The following is a 20,876-nucleotide window of genomic DNA, read 5'->3' as shown; positions in this document are numbered from 1 at the left end:
AGCCTTTTACGAAACAATACGAATCAACTTGATCCATAAAAAACTTACGGATCAAGTTGAACTGTAAAAAGCTTACGGATCAAGTTGATCCGTAAGACTTTTACAGATCAATTTAAATACTTATGGATCAAGGGTATTTTCATCATTTCACCTTAAGTGCTGGGTGCACCAGCAATAATGCTAGGTGCACCTAGCAACACCCAAAATAGTAAAGCATGAAAGATTCGAGGGCCCTTTGAATTGGGTCAGCTAGCTCCCGACGGAAATAGAACTATATTAATTTCTTAACCTGTGTTGTCTTCCCCTAGCTCATTCTTGATTCTCCATTTACAACAGTGTTGTCTTGTCACCAAGCAACGAATTGGAGCACTAATTGAACTGAGGAGAAAATGCTCACAGCCATACCCATATTGCCAAAGCAGAAACAGTAGGTATTGCACAAGCTGTATAATGGAATCAATTCTATTTCAAGAATTATGCAACTGCATAATCGAGTCAAAAAAATGCATTAAGTTGACAGTTGAATACAATTTGTACAATATGAAATAAACATACATACGATATAAACCTCAAAATCTGGGACTACAAACTTGTGAGTAATGAATATATAAATGGGCCAACTGCCAATATATTTATTTTAGCTGCCTTTAAATCTCCACCACTCGGTCAGCAAGACAGTTTTCCTATCTCCACAGCTTCCATTCTTCCACCCCTTCTGTTTATTAACATCAATACATGTATGGCCAAACTGCATTTCAACCTTCATAAAGGAGTTATGGTTTAGAGCACATCAAGTAGCAGACCGCATATATAGCTTTCCACTTTGCACAAGCTCAGCCCAGAAAAACATAGGCTAAAGAGCTGAATGAGAAAATTTACTTATGATACAACCTTCCATGTTCCTAAAATAACATATCAGTCCTCATCAAGGGCAAGATCAGCAGGGTCTCCTATCCAGGGCCTCCCTTCCCTCCACCGGAATTTTATTCTCAGTTTTCCATTTGCATCTACCCCTACAACCTGTCCCTTGCTTGCATGTGTCTCCATTCCCCATCCCCATCGTGGGGTCACCAGTCCGTCTCTGATCCTTACCTTGTCCCCCACTTTAAATGGCCTAACCCATTCCATTTCCCATGCCTTACAAAGCCATAGCCTCTCCGTAAAACAGAATGACACCCACAGATCCTCGTCTTCCATCCGATGCACCACCCCTATGCTTGAATGACTCACTTCCCCCCAATGGTGGGTTGGGGTTGAAATTGATGCTTTAACCCTAACCCAGTCTCCAATACAGAGCTCCTTCTCTTCTACCACCTCCACTTCTGATGGGTCCAAGACCCATGTTTTGGATCCTGCTGGTGTATATATCCGGAGCTTTCCATCAGCATCAATTGCTTGTATAGTCCCAATACTAGCATGTGTATGCCCTGACCATCCAAATCTTGGTTGCTTTACATATTGTTTTACTCTAACCTTCTGTCCAACAAAGAGTTTGTCAAATCTTTCAAGATGGGAACTTGGTCCTACCCACTTTTCTTGCTCCCCACAAAATCCAACAAAAATGCTTCTGTCCAATTCATCTCCTTCATACCCTATTCCTTGAACAACACCAACACTACCTGGCCCAATTGATTTCCAATTATTTGCATTGTAGTTCAACCTCACCCACTCTCCCACTTCAAACATTTGTTCAATCTCAAGGTCTGAAGGATCTCCCCTCCACAATCCTGGCAGACCAAAAAATGCGAACCTGACTTCTCCATCAGCATGAATACTAGTTATAACCCCATGAGATTCAGGCTCAGCTCCTCTCCAACCCCACCTTGGCTCAACCAAACCAGTTCGGAACCTAACATATTGCCCAACTTTAAAGCTAGGAACCTTTTCAACATCTGTATAATGAGTGATCCACTTCCCTTTGCGAAAACAGCAAGCCAACTCCAAGTATCCAGAATCCTGTACACTATGCACAACAGCTAAACTTTCTCTCCCAACACTATTCCAGTCATAGCTTGGTCTGGTTCCCAGGCTTGGTTTTGACCGTACCCAATCCCCAACTTCAAATCCCGGAACCCGTTCTGCATCTCCAGGAGAAACTTTCCACAAGTTCTGCCTACCAGTGACCCTCACCTACAAAGAAACCAACAAAATCACTTATTATTTGTAATCTCAGGATGAATCACAAATAACATTGTCTATGAAATGTTTTATATGAAATTTATATAATCCCATAGTTACAATGGTCAAATATTTTAGTCTAATTTTCTCATGTAGTTTAGGCAGGGATTCCAGCAAAGCTAAGTACGAGGTGGTTTTCTCACACTGTTAAGTAGTGATAGACTCAGTTTGGTATGAAAGACATTTCAGATGTTGTAGTTAGCTTAAAGTCATTAAAGGTGTAGAATCACGCATAAACTAGAAAAAAAAAAAAAAAAACTAAGCTTACATTGAGAGCACCATCCATGTCAATTTTCAATATTTTTCCAACAGTAGCTGGTGATTCATTTGACCACCCAAGCCGTGGCTGAGTAACAGATGGCATCACATGAATTTCTTGGCCCACCTCAAATGGAGGAACCTTCTCCATATCAGTGACTGAGCAAGAAAAGGGCTTACTTCTGAAACAAAAAGCAACACCCATATCGCCATCCTCCTCCAAGCTATGAATTACCCCAATACTAGTCCTGGTAACATCCTCCCATCCATATTTTGGAGAAGACACCGAAGCTTTCACTCTTACCCAATCTCCAACCTGCTTTGGACAAATCAACAATTAAACAGAGCAAAACCAATAATAAGGCATCTGATATTAAATATATAGAAAGAACAAACTAAAAAGGTAGCAAATGAACAACTTCAACAGAATGAATAGCTACCTTGAAATCTTCCACCTTCTCCATATCTGATGGATCAGCTTGCCATGGTATGGGTCTATTTGGTATCTCTATTATTAAGAGACCGTCATTCTCAATCTCGCTTATTCTTCCAACACTATGATGTGTCTCACCACCCCAAGCATATCTAGGTTCTGCAACAGATCGTTTAACACATACCTGGTCCCCAATCTGTAAGACAAATTTTGTTAATACAAGTCATGTAAAGACAGGAGACAAATAAACATCATAGAATGAAAATTATCTGCATTTTTCTTACCCTAAAAGGAGCAACGTGCTCAACCTCCTCTGGTTCACAATGCCATGGATTTGGAAGATAGCTCAGTTCTATTAACAGACTACTGTCTGGTCGGATACAATATACAATGCCAATGCTTCCTGGTGTCACAGATCCTAGTCCATGCTTTGCAGATGTAAGAGTCGGACGAATACGAACCCAGTCTCCAACCTTGAATTCCTCAACACGTTCCATCTCAGCTGGGTCAGCTTTCCATCCTCTGGATGCTCCAGGAAATCCAACACGGAGGATTCCATCATCGTCAACACATAATACTGTCCCAATGCTGTCACGTGACTGCCCACGCCAACCAAATCTAACATAGACAAACAGTCATCAATATTTGAAGGCAAATGCAAAAGCATCAATGATTGCAAGCATGTCATGCACAAGGTACTAATAAACAGACTTTGGTAGTAAAGCATATTGTCTTCTACATTATCATTCCCTTGTCTTGTATACTATTTTTAAACAAAAACCTTGAGCAAAGAATATATAACAGCATAATAAATCCACCAAACAAATAGATTTAAAAAATAGCATGATGACACCAAACTAATTAGGCACTCCAGACACATGACATCCTTTAAGAATCCATGATATACCAAAGCAATTGTAGACTGTAGTAAGACCTATATGGAAGAAGCATCAGACATGGGTGATACCACTGAGCCACCAGAGTCCTCTGGCATTTAATTTCAATATCTTGCTTCCAAAATCTTATCTGGTCTCCTTTTAGTCAGATATTACTACTCAACCTCCTTCAGGAAGGACCAGACTGCCTCTGCCTCATCATGAATTAAGACAAATGAGTTGTTACAAGTTCAAAGACCAAATAAATTGCAGGCCAGATATCTTTTTGGTTTTATCACAACAACTTCAATCAGCAGATGTTCTTGCCTCCCATCGAATCTTTTTGATTTTATTTACGACCTTAAAGGAGTTGTCCACAAAACGCCTTACATCAGACAAACGCAACTTTGCAGAGAGAGCATGAGAGAGAGAGAGAGAGAGAGAGAGGGCGCGGGAGAGGGAGAGGGAGTGAGAGAGAGAGATACAGAGAAAGATAGAGGGAGAGGGAGAGGGAGTGAAACAGAGAGAGCGAGGGTGAGAGAAAAACACCAGTATAGAGAGAAAAAGCTGGTACGTAAGGACAACGGAGATAGGAACAGAGACAGAGTCACCTCTAGAGCAAACAGAAGAACTCCAACAGGTCTTTCAAGGAGATGGAGGAGCATGGATCGAAAGGAAAAACCAAATGTCGGGACGTGCCTCAACGACTTTGGAAGGGACACTACCTGTGCTGACGAAGGTGTATGGACTAAGGTGGTTAGCAGAAAGACAGCAAAGGATAGGAAGAAGATTCTAATAGCTGATAGACAAACACAGAACCTTGAGGCACGGGGCAACTCTACACGCTACCACCTCAACTGGAGGAACAAGGACGACATTACATCATACTACTTCACTCACTTTCCCGACGAAGCTAACGAAGAGTTGTTATGGAAATATTTCAAAATATGGGGTGATGTGCGAGAAGTCTACATTGCTAAAAGACGCAACAAGGAAGGTAGAAGATATGGTTTCGTGCGATTCAAGGGAGTCTCGGATGCAAAAGGACTGGAGGTGAAGTTGGACAATATCTTCATCAACGATTATAAACTATTTGTCAACTTACCTAGGTTCACGAGGACAGCATGGACTAAAGAGTTGCAGCAAAAGACTATTGTCGGGAGGAAGCCCTTCAAGGAACCCTGTAAACCTTGCGATGTAACCACTAGACCTTTTCGGAGATCATACGCGGAAGTGACGACTAAGGGGGAACTTCTAGGTGATAGGACGAGAGGTGAGGTCTAAACATCAACTATATTGATCACCCCAAATGAAGGTAGGGGATATTGGTGCAACGAAGCCTGGGTTGGGAAGTTAAAGGTAATGGCGGTGGAGACCTTAGAGGACCGAATAGCATGGGACTTAGGGTACAATATTCGTACCAAATTTCTCAGAGATGACATGATTCTCCTCACTGGGTTGTCGGACAAAAAAGCTCAACTCATCATTCAAATGAAGATGGAAAGCGGAAACTCCCTTTTCTACTCTATGGAGAAGTGGAGGTCGGGATGTAAGCCTAATAACCGGGTTGTTTGGCTTCAAGTGTGGGGATTTCCGATAGAGGTGTGGGAAATGGATCACCTCAAGAAAGTTGTATCCACTATCGGCGACGTCATTGAACCAGACGATGACACAGAGGACCGGCGCAGACTGGACCGGGCTCGGCTGTTGGTGCGGACACCTTTCCAGCCGTCGATAAGGAGAGATGTCATCGTTCGAGTGGGCGAGATTGATTATCGGGTGTGGATTGTGGAGGAGACCGGGGTAGATGGCGGGTTGTACCAGAAGGGAAGCTCAGCATCCGATGTATGGTCGGAGGAGATAACGTTGGACGACGGAGGGGATGTCGGCGACGCCGACGACGACAGAGTTGTCCAACAAGAAACCGAGATCCCCCCATATCCAACGGTCAGAAGGAGGAACTTATGGGTGCTGCCGTGAAACCAGACCATTGGGCAAAACCCAATCTGACGACATCCACAGGGACAAGTTAGAGGATATTGAGGAGGGTACACAGGGTCCTGTTATGGCAAAGTTTGACCTAGGAGAAAGTAATGTAAAAACGAAAAAAGAAAAAGCTTTCATTAAAGAGGCAACCTGTTACAAGACTCAAGCTGTTGCACAAAAGCAGAGTAGTCAACCAGAGAGGGAAACAATTTGAATGGTGGAGATAAAGTTCCTATTGAACAGCCTTTTAATGGGGAAGTCGAGGGAGACACAAGACGCGTAGAACCCCATTCAGATCCGCATTCTGTGCAGTCTCAAGAAGGTGTTGGGCCAAGCCACAACATGGGCCCACTTTGGAAAAACAAGGGGTGTAATAAGGAAGAACTCTTTCCTGTAGCCCAATCCTCTAAAGAGACCCCAGATAAATATTCCAAAGTCTATGTTAGACAAAGACACCCTCAATATAAAGCCCGACCTCTTCAACCTGTCGAAGATCAATCTCAGCTGCAAGAAGGAGATAATGTTATGGCTGCCATAATTGATAACTGGGACAAGGCCCAAAACCAGAGTCATTTTGAAGCAGAAAGGAGGTTAAAAAGTAAAATTGAATGCAACACAGAGGTGTTGGAAGAGGCTCAACAACTATGGAATTTGGGAAAAAGCATAGGCATGGAGGCAGTTACAGACCATTCTGACTTTATCCAAAACTATGCCAATATGGAATCCAGAGACAGAAAAGAAGCTATGGAGTTGGGTAATAGGAAAGCCCATAGATGAATATTCTATCCTATAACATTAGAGGGCTGGGTAGAGGTATTAAATGGGCCTCTATCAGGAACTTGGTTGGGAAGCTCAAGGTGGACCTTCTCTGTTTGCAAGAAACAAAGAGGGACTCCTTCGATAAGGCAGCTTGCCAGGCCTTGTGGGGGCACCCAGATATTGCTTGGGAATGGCACCTAGCTGTGAACACTGCTGGGGGGCTGCTGTGTGTTTGGAATAACAAAAACTTCCAAGTTGATTTTAGAATCTCTGAAAAGGGGTTCATTATGTTGGAAGGGGTATGGTTGGCTGACATGCAGAGAGTTGTTGTGGCCAATATTTATGTTCCTTGTGATATAGAAGGTAAAAGATAGTTGTGGTAGATTTTGAGTAGAAGGAAGATTCAGTCCCAAGTTAATTGCTGGTGTCTTGTAGGGGATTTTAATTGTGTTAGACATCCCTCTGAAAGAATGGGAAGCAATCACAATAATCCAGATACTAATCTTATAGCTGAATTCAATGATTGACTTGCCGTTATGGAGGTAGATGACATTCCTTGTGTGGGTAAGCCTTTTACCTGGGTTAGGTCAAATGGATCATGTAAAAGCAAATTGGATAGAGTGGTGGTCTCTGAAGAATGGTTATCTAAGTGGCCTGATAGCTCCCAATTTAACCTTGAAAGGAACTATGCTGATCATTGTCCTATCATTATGTATTCTAAATGCATTGATTGGGGCCCTAAGCCTTTTAAGGTTTATGATGGTTGGTTAATGAATAAAGACTATCAGAAGGTGGTGAGGGATTGCTGGTTTGAAACTCAGCCTAGGGGATGGGGTGGTTATGCTCTAAAATGCAAACTTCAGAACCCCAAGCAAAGGTTGAAAAATTGGAGTAAAGACAATATTGGAGACTTGGGTAACAAGGTGAAGCAGATCCAACAAAAGTTAAATGATTTGGAGAACTCTTCGACAGCTCAGCCTTCTGACCAGCAAGTCCAAGAGCTCAAGAAAACTCAAGCTGATCTTTGGGAAAAGGCTACTCTTCATGAATCTATTGTGAGACAGAAGTCAAGAAGCAAATGGATCAAAGAGGGAGACAACAATACCTCTTACTTTCACAAAATTATTAATTACAGCAAGAGGAGAAATGCCTTGAGGGGGATGTTGATTGATGGTATCTGGGTTGAAAACCCTAATCTGATTAAGGCTGAAATTCTGCAGCATTTTCAGAGCAGATTTTCTGAACCTCATCTGCTCAAACCTAATCTAGATGGGGTCTCTTTTAATGTCCTGACTTCAAATCAGAGAGAGATGATGGTTGAGCCTTTTAAAGAGGAGGAGATATCTTGTGCAGTGTGGACTTGTGGCAGTGACAAAAGCCCAGGGCTAGATGGGTTTAACTTCAGGTTTATTAAGCATTTTTGGAAGGATCTGAAACCTGAGTTTCTAAGGTTTTTTGCAGAATTTCATGTGAATGCTGCTTTTCCTAAGGGTCTCAATTCATCATTCATTGCCCTTATCCCTAAGATTAAGGACCCTCAATATATTAGTGATTTCAGACCCATATCCCTCATAGGATGTGTCTACAAAGTCATTGCTAAAATTCTAACTAACAGGCTTAGCAAGGTCATGAATCACCTCATAGATGAAAGGCAGTCAACCTTTGTTAAGGGTAGACAGCTGCTCCATGGAGTTCTGATTGCTAATGAGGTTGTTGAGGAGGCTAGGAGGTCAAAGAGGTCTTGCTTGGTGTTTAAAGTGGATTTCGAAAAAGCCTATGACCTTGTGTCTTGGCAATTCCTTTTTTATATGATGAGAAGAATGGGGTTTCATGACAGGTGGATTGGTTGGGTTAAGGGGTGCCTCACATCAGTCTCTATATCTATCCTAGTGAATGGAAGCCCAACTTTAAGCCTCAAAGAGGTTTGAGACAAGGGGATCCTTTGGCCCTTCTATTGTTTGACTTGGTTGCTGAAGGTTTGACAGGAATGATGAGGGAAGCAATATCCAAAAACTGCTTCCACAGCTTTATGGTGGGGAAGAACAAGGTTCCAGTGAATATCCTTCAATTTGCTGATGACACTATCTTTTTTGGGGAAGCTTCAATGGATAATGTTAAAGTTATCAAGGCTATTCTTAGAAGCTTTGAGATGGTTTCTGGCCTGAGAATCAATTTTGCTAAGAGCCAATTTGGAGCAATTGGGCAATCTGAGGAGTGGTGCAGACTTGCTGCTGACTACTTGAACTGTGGCCCTATGCATTTTCCCTTCTACTATCTAGGGCTGCCTATAGGAATCAATTCGAGAAGGAAGGTGGTGTGGGAGCCTATAATCAGAAAATTCGAGGCTAGGCTGAATAAATGGAACCAGAGAAGTATATCAATGGCGGGCAGAATCACTTTAATTAATGTTGTCTTAACAGCATTGCCCTTGTTTTATATGTCTTTTTTCAAGGCCCCTACAGCAGTGATTAATAGGCTTATTGCCATTCAAAGAAACTTTCTTTGAGGTGGTAATTTAGAAGGGAAGAAGATAGCTTGAGTGGCTTGGAGTCAAGTGTGTGCCTCTAGAGAAAGGGGAGGATTGGGAATCAAAGACATCAAGGCTCTCAACAAAGCTCTTCTAATTAAATGGAAATGGTTGATGTTTCAACAACCAGATCAATTTGGAGCAGAATTCTGACTTCGAAGTACAGGGGTTGGAGAGGCTTAGAAGAGGGGCCTCCAAAGCAGTATTTCTCTCACTGGTGGTCTGATCTGAGGTCCATTAATCATCACAGTAGTATGGCTGATGTCTCCAAGCAGTTCATTTGGAAGTTGGGTAGGGGTGATCAAATTCCTTTTTGGGAAGACTCTTGGGTGAATGGTGGGATAACCCTTAAAGAAAAATTCCCAGAATTATATCAAATTTCATCTCAAAAACTTCAGACAATGGCAAATATGGGTTCCTTTTGTGAAACTGGATGGGAATGGAAGTTTTCTTGGAGGCGAAATCTGTTTGACAATGAGATGGGGAGAGCTTCAATTTTTATTGATCAAACTGCTGCAATAAGTCCACATGCAAGTGTGAAGGATACTTGGGTGTGGGGAGCTGAACCTAAGGGGATCTTCTCTACCAATTCTGCTTATCTTTGTATCAAAGCTGAGCAGCTTTCTGAAGATCAATGTCTAGGTTTCCGTCAGCTTTGGGACATTAAAATTCCACCTAGAGCTTTATCTTTTGCCTGGAGATTACTTTGGGATAGGCTTCCCTCTAAGGAGAACTTATCTAGGAGGCAAGTCGACATTGAAAATGACCTTTGTCCCTTCTACCAAAGCAAAGCTGAATCTGCCTCTCATCTGTTTTTCACGTGTCAAAAAGTTATGCCTCTGTGGTGGGAATTTAATTCCTGGGTTAAGGAAGATAGAGCCTATGGATAATTTCCTCCAGCACTCTTCCTTGGCAGGCTCGAAGGATACCAATAGAAGGTGGAAAATATGGTGGATAGCAGCTACAAGGTCTATATGGAAGCTCAGAAACGACATGATCTTTAATAATCAACCTTTTGTCATCTCGAAGTTGGTGGATAATACAAATTTTCTCACTTGGTCCTGGCTAAGGGGGTGGGAAAAGGATTTTAATGTTCCTTTCCATCAATGGTCCTCAGCTATGGCTATGGCTTTTAATTAGTGTGTGGTCTGTAGGGTTGGGCTTTTGGTGTTTTATTGTCGGGCTGATGTATTGCTATATCTGTTTTTCTGTTTCAGGAAATCTTCTCTCCTGTGTTATCTTGCAGTACCTCTGGTACTAATTATCTTATAATATATATATATATATATATATATATATATATATATATATTTGGCCGTTCAAAAAAAAAGACCAAATAAATTGCAGTTTAATTTTCATTTATTGTTGGGTGACTTGGTAGCTTCAAACTACACTCGTAGTAAATCTTCCCTAAATACTTGAAATCATTTAACAAAACAAAGATATTTTTTTTTTGCACTGCAAAAATCATTAATATATATTATAAAAGAGATTCGGTACTAGTTGTACTGAAGATACAAAGATAAAGGCAAGAAAGATACAAAGTGAACCCCACTAGGGAAAATCGAAGGCAGCCCACAGAATACAACAAGCCCAACCCCTCTAGGAAAAAACATCCTGTAAATTGGTTGACCAAGAGTGAAAGTGCAGTTGGGAGTCCTCAACATATTTTAGCCATGACCAAGTATGAAACAGGGCATCATCCATGACCTTTTCAGGATTAAAAGGCTGGTTCTTGAAAATCATGGCATTTCTATAATGCCAAATGGAGAAGGACAGGGCTAGCCACAGAAATTCCCATCTTCTGTTTGTACTAGCTTTGCTATTCCATTGAGTGAATTGTAAGAAGTGATTCTTTGGGTCTATGAAAAAAGGACCCACTCTATTAACCCATCTCAATGGCTCCCACCAAAGGTTCCTTGTCATAACACATTTGAACATAAGATGGTCGACCGATTCTTCTTCATGATCACAAAGGGGACAGCTATAGGAAGGCATTGTGACCTGTCTCTTTCTGAGATTGTCCCTAGAAGGGAGTCGATTCTTGAGGAGTCTCCAAGAAAAAGCACTCACTTTTGGAGGGATTTTCAACTTCCACATAGTGTTAAGAACATTGTCTTGACTAACACTATGATGAGTCTCCTGCAGCACTTTGTAGGCAGATCTTGTTGAAAATAATCCATTAGGGTCTGGCTTCCACCAAAGGATATCCCTGTTGGATTGGTTTATGTGAGCAGAATCAATCTCCGCTAGAAGATCAGCTACCATTTGTATTTCATGATCAAAAAAATCCCTTCTCCATGATAACTTCCATTCCCATCTGCCTTCCACAAAGTCTCCCATGGAACTAATTGGAGAATGTTGTTGTTTACTAATAACATATAATTGGGGATATCTTCCTTGGAGATCACAATTGTTCTCTAGCCATATATCCTTCCAGAACCTGATGTTGGACCCCGTACCCACTCTCCATTTTAAATTATCACTAAGGCATTTGTTGTGTTGCGGCTGAAAGATTATCTTCAAGTCCTGCCACCATTGGGAGCTGATATTTCTCCTTCCATCAGAAATCAGCTCCTTCCATCCACCATACTTCGAAGTTAAAATTCTAGACCAAGGTTGGTTATGATCATTTGCCAACTGCCATCCCCATTTACCAAGTAAAGCCTCGTTAAATAAAGATAAATCTTTAATCCCTAGGCCCCCTTGGTTCTTAGGAAGACAAATTATATCCCACTTTACCCAAGGAATCTTTCTGGCCTCTTAGTGAGCTCCCCAAAGGAAATTTCTCTGAATGGAAACAATTTTGTGCACCGCTTTTTTGGGGATCCTAAAGAAGGATAGAAGGTAGATAGGTAAGGCTGAGAGAACAGAATTAATAAGGGTGATTCTGCCCCCCATTGATAGAGTTCTTTGCTTCCATTTTGCAAGTTTGGTTTCAAACTTCCTAACAATAGGCTGCCACACGATCCAGCTTTTAGAGGACACCCCTATTTGAATTCCAAGGTAATTAAATGGGAATTCCAAAGTACTGCAGTTGAGAAAATGGGCAGCTTCCCTGCACCAGCTGACAGATTTACCCACACAGCCAAGATGACTTTTTGAGTAGTTTATCTTGAGACCAGAAGCCTCTTCAAAGCATCTCAGAATGCATTTTAAGATTCTGACATTATGCTGAGTAGCATCTCCAAAAAACAGGGTATCATCAGCATACTGGAGGATGTTTACTTCTTTTAAAGATCCCACTAGGAAGCTTTTGAACAAATTCTTGGATACAGCTGACCTCATTAAACCAGTGAGCCCTTCCGCTACAATATTGAAAAGGAAAGGTGCAAGGGGGTCACCTTGCCTTAGACCCCTCTTAGGAATAAATTCCTTAGATGGGCTTCCATTCACTAAGATGGATATGGTTGCAGTGTTTAGACAACCACTTATCCATTTCCTCCACCTTTCGCAAAATCCCATCCTCATAAGCATGTAGTCAAGAAATCCCCAAGAAACTGAGTCATAGGCCTTTTCAAAGTCCGCTTTGAAGACCATACAAGGCTTGCTTCTTGATTTGGCCTCAGCTAGAGCCTCATTGGCAATTAAAACACCATGAAGGATGTGCCTCCCCTTCAAAAAAGCCGTCTGCCTTTCATCTATAAGGCGAGGAATAACAGCAGCCAACCTCTTGGACAAAACTTTTGCCACAATTTTATAGACACACCCTATAAGGGAGATGGGTCTATAATCATTGAAAGATTGGGGAAGGGAGATTTGCTAGCAGGGATCAATATGTTTGGTAGCCGCTTAAAGCTACAATATTCAGCCATTAAGTTCTACCTAATCAGCTTATGCAGAATATGCAAGTCTGTATGCCCTCATTTTTATGCACAACAAATGGTTTCTTTATGTACATTACTTTGCTGGCTAATGTTAGAATATCAATAAAATATCTTAGATGGAGAGAATGATGCATATTATATTAGGATAATTTGTTATTTTAGGAATGATTATTTCTTATTTTAGGATAATTTGTTATCTTTGTTAGGAACCTTGTTCTTAAGAATTTTATCATATCTTTGGTAAGTCATTTGTTACCTTATTTGATTAGAATTAGGAGTTCGGTACTTAACCTAATTCCGAGAATAAATAGGGATTAGTATAGTCTTTTGCATCGCAACACATTACACCATATTAATCTAATATCCTATTATTTTGATTTTCTGTTTTCTCTTTTTTTCCTTCCTTATCTATAAGCCCTATATTTTCAACAAGATAATAGAGCAGTATCATCCTCTGCAACTAGTCCTGTCACTATTCTGATCTCAAGTTTTTCTGGAACTCTTGTTTGACATACTCTGTTCTGTTAATCCAGAGGATGATAAACCAAAGAAACTTACTTATGAGAATCCCAAAGTTGCCCAAATACAGGGACCTATGACCAGGAGTAGGACCAAACAGTCAGAGGATACCCTCCAACAAATGGTAGCAACCATATTTGACAAGGCCCAAGTGGAGAAGGATGAAGACCTAGAGGCACTCCCAACCCAAGAATCTTGATTGCTGAAGGCCATATCGAATATTTTTCTATTTTTGTAATTTTATTGGTGTCTTTTCAACTGCACCTCAGCTACACTATATGTATTGAACTCATTTTGAAGAAAAGGGAACTTTTGGAATTTTGAGAAAATACATGTGTATTTTGTGAGAGCTTCTCTTTGGGTTCCTTATTGAACCAATCTCGGACTTATCAAGGGTGAACCCTTGTGGCGTCTACCCTTGACTTATTTTTTATCTCTGGAAGTGGCATCATCTGATTCCTTGACCTGTTCCAAGCGATCCGCTCCTAATAAGGATCACATCATCTGGTATCAGAGCTTCGACTTTTGATACAGGTTCTATCCTATTCGATATTTTTTTCCTTCGTATCTTGTTGTTTTTGTTCTTGTTGTTTTTCATTCCTGTTGTTTCTGTTCCTGTTTTCGTTCTTGTTTTTGTTCTCGTTTTCGTTTTCTGTCTATTCTATTCGATTTCGTTTCTCTGTCTGCTTGCTATGGATGGTCAGTTTGTGCCTTGTTATATTCGAATACTATTAGGAACGAATTCTGCTTGCTTGATGAATTTAGGGTTTAGTCTAATTGCCTGTTTGCCTAATTGCCTATTGAACGAATACATTGGCTGGACCAGTGGAATTGTGAAAAGCGCATTATAAAACAAAAAAAAAAAAAAGAAAGCAATTGCAGAAAGTTTGAAAAGTTTAAAAAAAAAGATTGGGTGTTTGATCTTTGAACGCAGATTTGAGGTAGTTAGAGGCATTTTTAGGCAAAAATAGTGGACCAGATCCCCTTCGAGAATTTGCCTAGGGATTTCCCTTTCAATTCTGAGCATTTTGATATATAGTGGGCCTCAAACGGACAACCGTAACAAAAGTTATGACCATTAGAAGTTTACATGTCATTTTCGCTATTTCTATTCTTCTTCTTCTCTGTTAATTGAGTAGTCTCTTTGTTTCTTCTACCTGTTTTGTGTTGTCCATGTCTTTTTGTCTTCTATTTATGAATTCAGTTGTCTGTTATTAAGTCCAATTTGATTCATCTAGGAACTTAAGAGGAGTGAGTGATAAAAGGCAAGAATGGAAAAAATATCACACAAAAGCCTATATTGAGAGCATCAAACATGAGTGTACTACCATCAAAGAGAAAAATATGTAAGTAGAGTGTGGTGAGGTCCTGAAACCTTTGTTTAATTTACTCCAAATTTTTCTGTTCCTTAATTATGGCAGGAGCTGGTGACGGTGGTGGTGAATATCATCAACTGGACGGATCTCAGCGTTTGTTACTGGACGTGATGATTACACAAATGCAACGTTTGTTGAACCGTAACAATGAAGAGCTCTATAAATGAATAGAAGGACTAGAGAACCATCTGAATCAGAATGCTAAAAGACCTTATAGTGGGAACAGAGAGGGCAATGATGGACCGAGGCAAAACAGAATGGAGATGGCACTAGTGAGAGTCAACATTGAAGAGAAAACTGGGGATACAATGGCTCGTTTTTTGAATGGTCTAAATCCTAACATTAGAGGTGTTGTTGAATTATAGGAGTTGGATGACTTGCTGCATAAGACAGTACAGGTTGAACAACAACTCGAGGAAAAGTGCATCAAGAAGGAACTCATCCAATACTTTCAACTAGAACTGGACCAACAGATCGAAGAAGAAGGGAGGCAACTCATCCAATCCATCAGCAGCGTCCCGTCATGGAAAGTCAGCAGTGTCCAATGCTAGAACCAAACATAATTCTACCTCGTCCAACACTGGTACCAGAAACATAAAATGCTTCAAATGCTTAGGCAGAAGACATATTGCTTTTGAATGTCCAACCAGGAGGACCATAATCATGAAGGCAGATGGAGAAATCACCAGTGAATCTGAAATCAATGAAGAAGTAAAAGAAGAGCTTGAGAAGGAAGCTATGCAAGGTGATATGTTATTGGTGAGAAAGCTGTTGGAAAGTCAGATGCAGCCACTGGACGACACCCAAAGATAAAATATTTTCCACACCAGGTGTACCATTAATGGTAAGCTTTGTTCTATAATTATTGATTGAGGGAGTTAGTGTCCAAACTGAATTTGGAAACTAAGCCTCATCCTAGACCATACAGACTCCAATGGCTTAGTAAAGATGAAGAGGTAAAAGTGACTCAGCGGGTTGAGTTGTGTCTCACCATTGGAAGATACAATGATAAGGTGTTGTGTGATGTGGTTCCAATGGAGACGTTCCAATGGAGACGACTCATATACTATTAGGAAGACCATGACAGTATGACACTAAAGCAGTACATGATGGCTTCACCAACAAGATTTCTTTCCAGCACCATGACCGGAAAATTATTTTTAAACCTCTATCGCCTAAAGAAATGTGTGATGACCAAATCAGAATGAGAGAAAAGAGAGAACAAGAGAAAGAGAAAAATGAAGCACCAAAGAGGAATAAGAAAAAGAAGAGTGATACACATGAGAGAAAGTGTGATACACATGCAAAAATTTAATTGTTTAGCAAAGGTGAGTGAAGTGAGGAAAGTACTACTTGCTCGTGAGTCACTCTATCTACTGTACTGCGACAATACCATTTCTGCTTATAATTCTAATGAGTTAACTATTTTTGTTTCTCCTAGTGTTGAACTCCTATTGCAGGAATTTAAAGATGTTTTTCTCAAGGAGATTCCTCATGGACTACCACCTTCAAGAGGCATAGAACATCAAATTAACCTCCTTCCAGGAGATTCATTGCCTAACAAGCCAGCTTACAGGAGCAATCCACAAGAGACTGAGGAGATTCAGAAGCAAGGGCAAGACCTCAAGCAAAGGGGTGGGTGCAAGAAAGCTTGAGTTCGTGTGTCGTTCCAGTTATTCTAGTGCCAAAGAAAGATGGAACTTAGAGGATGCGCACAGACTGCAGAGCCATCAACAACATCACAATAAAGTATAGGCATCTCATTCCTAGGTTAGATGATATGTTGGATGAATTGCATGGAGCTTGTGTTTTTTCTAAAATTGATTTGAAAGGTAGGTATCATCAAATTAAGATTAGAGAGGGGGATAAATGAAAAACAACTTTCAAAACTAAATATGGAATGAATGAATGGTTGGTTATGCCCTTTGGGTTGACCAATGCTCCTAGCACTTTCATCAGATTAATGAACCATGTGTTAAGGGAATTTCAAGGAAAATTTGTTGTGCTTTATTTTGATATCTTGATTTATAGCAAATTCCATGATGAACATCTTGTGCATTTGAAGAGAATTTTAGAGGCCCTTAGGCGTGAGAGCTTGTATGCTAACATGGATAAATGAGTGATCTGTTTGGACCATGTAGTTTTCCTTGGTTTTGTTATTAGCTCACAAGGAGTACAGGTTGATCAAGAAAAGGTAAAAGCCATTCAAGAATGGCCAACCCCCAAAGTTGTTGGTGATGTAAGAAGCTTTCATGGTTTGACAAGTTTCTACAGGAGATTTGTTAGGTATTTTAGTATTGTGGCAACACCTCTTACTAGGTATTTTAGTATTGTGGCAACACCTCTTACTGAGATTTCCAAGAAAAATGTAGGATTTAAATGGGGAGAAAAACAAGAACATGCATTCGCTACACTCAGGAAAATTGATGCATGCACCAATTCTTGCATTACCTAATTTTGGCAAATCCTTCGAAATTGAGTGTGATGCGTCTGGGGTTGGGATAGGGGCTGTTTTAATGCAAGAGGGACATCTCATTGCCTACTTTAGTGAAAAACTGAATGAGGTTGTCCTTAATTATTTCACATATGACAAGGAGTTGTACGCGTTGGTAAAGGCATTACAAACTTGGCAGCATTATCTTCTACCCAAACAATTTGTCATACATAATGGTCATGAATCCTTGAAGCATCTTGTTAGGATATAAGGAAAAGGAAGAGTTAGTTAATATAGTTAGACTACTAATGAGTTAGTTAGTTAAAGGGGTTTATTAGATATAAATAGAGGAAGAAGGATAGGAGAGAGGGGGATTATATCATTTGTAGATTGAACATTAGCTCTTTGTGAAAGGAGAAATCCTTTGTGAAGGGGAAACCCTTGGAGGAGAGTTTTCTCTCTTATTTTCTGTTCTTTTCTTACTAGTCAATAAAATCTTTTATTTTCTTTCTCATTTCAATTCTTGATTCCTAACAAATTGGTCCGACCTATCGGATCTTCGAGGGGAAGCCAGCGTTAGAGATGGAGGAAGCGCAAATTTGGGCTAAGAAGGTGGAGCTACCAGTGTTCATGAGGACAGACCCAATTGGTTGGATTGCTAGGGCTGAAAAATTCTGAGGTACAAGAAATTCCTTCATTCCATAAGCTGCAATATGCATTCATGAGCATGGAGGGTGCTGCGATACATTGGTTCTATATTTGGAGCCCAAACAACCCAGATTCAGATTGGGAGTCATTTTCCACAGCTTCGATCAAAAGATTCAGAGATCGCCATGGTAGCCACATATTTGAAAGATTGAGTATCTTGAAGCAAGAAAAGCCAACTGAGACAGAAACCCACATCAAAAAATGGGAGACTTCCACAGAGTTCTTGAAAGGGAAGACCAAGATTTCAGAGCGAAAACACATGTTGCGCAAGATATTGAATGAAGAAGTTGATTCTCATGCCTCTCAACAAGACAAAAATAGCATGGAGGGAAGTGGGTCAGAATTCAGTAAGCAAATGCTAGTTCTTGGGCAAGAAAGGTGGAACTACCCAACTTTGATAGAAAAGGGGGAACTGATTTGAAGGGTAGTAGTTTTGAGTGTGCCAGTGACCCATTGTAGTTCTTGAAATCAGAAAATAAAAGTAAAAAAGGTTCAATAGTCAAGAACCACACCCTTTGTGGTGGAGAAGAAACCAAAAATGAGGAAGCAAAGTTAGCAAGAGAAAAAAAGATTGAAAAGGTTATGGAGAAAGAAGTTGATCCATCGATAAAGAGGGAGAAGCACAAGGAAAATGGAGTGACAAATGTGGGCTACGAAGACGATTTTCTTGATAACCCAATTACAGATTTGATCAAGAAGGAAGTCAAAGCTGGTGATTCAACCAAGCCACATTGTTTTCAAGATTCAAATTTCCATAAAAAGATTGTTATGGTGAAACAAAAATCATTCATGAAGGTGGTTGGGACAACAATGGTGCTAGAATCTTGGAATGTCAACCTGTTGGGAGAGCCTTGAGCATTAAATTTTGTTGCATCTATGGCTGACAGCTTAGCCATGGAGCTATGGCTAAAGGAATGTACTGAATCAATCAAGTTGATTAAAGTTATATGGAGTCCACCCTTGTCCCTCCCACCACCGAAGCCACTAGACCTCAGTTTGCATGCAGGGACAGTGGGTCGTTCCCAATTAAGCTACAAGGGGTGCAGTTGTCTTCCAGCAATCAAACAAAACTTTAGAAGTTTCAGTGTACAATTCTAGTTTTCAGATTCCAACCTTGAGGACAAGGTTGATTTATAGGAAGGATGTATTGTTAGGATATAAGGAGAAGAAAGAGTTAGTTAATATAGTTAGACTACTAATGAGTTAGTTAGTTAGTTAGAGGGATTTATTAGATATAAATAAAGGAAGAATGATAGGAGAGAGGGGGATTTATTGAGCATTAGCTCTTTATGAAAGGAGAAATCCTTTGTGAAGAGGAAACCCTTGGAGGAGAATTTTCTCTCCTATTTTCTGTTCTTTTCTTACTAGTCAATAAAATCTTTTATTTTCTTTCTCATTTCAATTCTTGGTTCCTAACACATCTCAAGGGACAAAGTAAATTGAGCAAGAGACATGCCAGGTGGGTGGAGCTTCTTGAAAAATTTCAATATGTGATCAAGCACAAGAAAGGTAATCCAATGTAGTTGCTGATGCACTTTCAAGAAGGTATGCTTTATTCTCTACTCTTGAAACTAAATTCATTGGGTTTGAGCACATTAAAGAATTGTATGACCATGAACCAGATTTTGCTTCTAAATATTCTGCATGTGTACATACTGCCCAAAATGGTTTCTTTTGGCATAATGATTATTTGTTCAAAGAAAAAAGATTATGTGTGCCTAAAGGATCCATAAGAAGATTACTTGTGAAAGAAGCCCACGAGGGGGGATTAATGGAACATTTTGGGGTTCAAAAGACTTTAGACATGTTACAAGAGCATTTTTATTGGCCACATATGAAACATGATGTGCATAAGTTTTGTGAACAGTACATTGTTTGTAAGCAGTCAAAATCTAGAGTCATGCCTAATGGTCTTTATTCTCCTTTGTCTGTTCCTGAATATCCTAGGACTAATTTATCTATGAATTTTGTTTTAGGTTTGCCTCGGATGAGGAATGGTAAGGACTCCATTTTTGTTGTGCCTAAAGGATCCATAAGAAGATTACTTGTGAAAGAAGCCCACGAGGGGGGATTAATGGGACATTTTGGGGTTCAAAAGACTTTAGACATGTTACAAGAGAATTTTTATTGGCCACATATGAAACATGATGTGCATAAGTTTTGTGAACAGTGCATTGTTTGTAAGCAGTCAAAATCTAGAGTCATGCCTAATGGTCTTTATTCTCCTTTGTCTATTCCTGAATATCCTAGGACTAATTTATCTATGAATTTTGTTTTAGGTTTGCCTCGGATGAGGAATGGTAAGGACTCCATTTTTGTTGTGGTTGACAGGTTTTCAAAAATGGTACATTTCGTACCATGTAAGAAAAATGATGATGTGTGCCATGTTACTGAATTATTTTTCAAGGAAGTGGTGCGCCTCCACGGACTACCAAGAAGCATCGTTTCGGACCGAGACACCAAGTTCCTCGATCACTTTTGGAGAACATTATGGGGTAAGGTTGGAACAAAACTTCTTTTTTCCATCACATGTCATCCTCAGACCGATAGCCAAACTGAGGTAGTAAACAGAACTTTGAATTCTCTTCTTAGGGCTGTGATTAAAAAGAATATAAAGAGTTGAGAAGAATGTCTGCCTCATGTTGAGTTTGAATACAATAGGGTCGTACATAGCACTATACAACACTCTCCATTTGAAGTAGTGTATGGTTTTAATCCCTTGACTCCTCTTGATTTGTTATCATTGCCAAACATTTTTTATTTTAAGCATAAGGATGCACAGGCAAAAGTTGAATATGTAAAAAAATTGCATGAGCAAGTGAAGGCTCAAATTGCAAAGAAGAATGAAAGCTATGTCAAGCAAGCCAACAAGAATAGGAAGAAAGTGGTACTTGAACCAGGTGATTGAGTTTGGGTACACATGAGGAATGAGAGGTTTCCTGAATAAAGGAAGTCCAAACTTCAACCTAGAAGAGACGGACCTTTCCAAATACTAG

The 20,876-nt window shown here is 40.2% G+C and overlaps 1 protein-coding gene across 2 annotated transcripts in view; it reads right to left on the bottom strand.

The window, feature by feature from the left end:
* Positions 1–446: 446 nt before the first annotated feature.
* Positions 447–20,876, bottom strand: part of LOC114409483 (E3 ubiquitin-protein ligase KEG-like) — a 29,612-nt gene continuing 9,182 nt past the window's right edge. The window contains exons 13-16 of one of the 2 annotated variants that reach the window (XM_028372964.1): positions 3,154–3,487; positions 2,877–3,065; positions 2,447–2,755; positions 447–2,130 (exon numbers count right to left, since the gene is read on the bottom strand). In XM_028372964.1, coding sequence (XP_028228765.1) covers positions 916–2,130; positions 2,447–2,755; positions 2,877–3,065; positions 3,154–3,487 — 2,047 coding nt within the window. In that variant the 3' untranslated portion in view covers positions 447–915. The remainder of the gene's footprint in view (positions 2,131–2,446; positions 2,756–2,876; positions 3,066–3,153; positions 3,488–20,876) is intronic. The other variant, XM_028372965.1, reaches the window with a different exon arrangement.

Source organism: Glycine soja, chromosome 4 (assembly GCF_004193775.1).
Source record: "Glycine soja cultivar W05 chromosome 4, ASM419377v2, whole genome shotgun sequence".
NCBI lineage: Eukaryota > Viridiplantae > Streptophyta > Magnoliopsida > Fabales > Fabaceae > Glycine > Glycine soja.
This window is presented reverse-complemented; position numbering and strand designations above follow the sequence as displayed.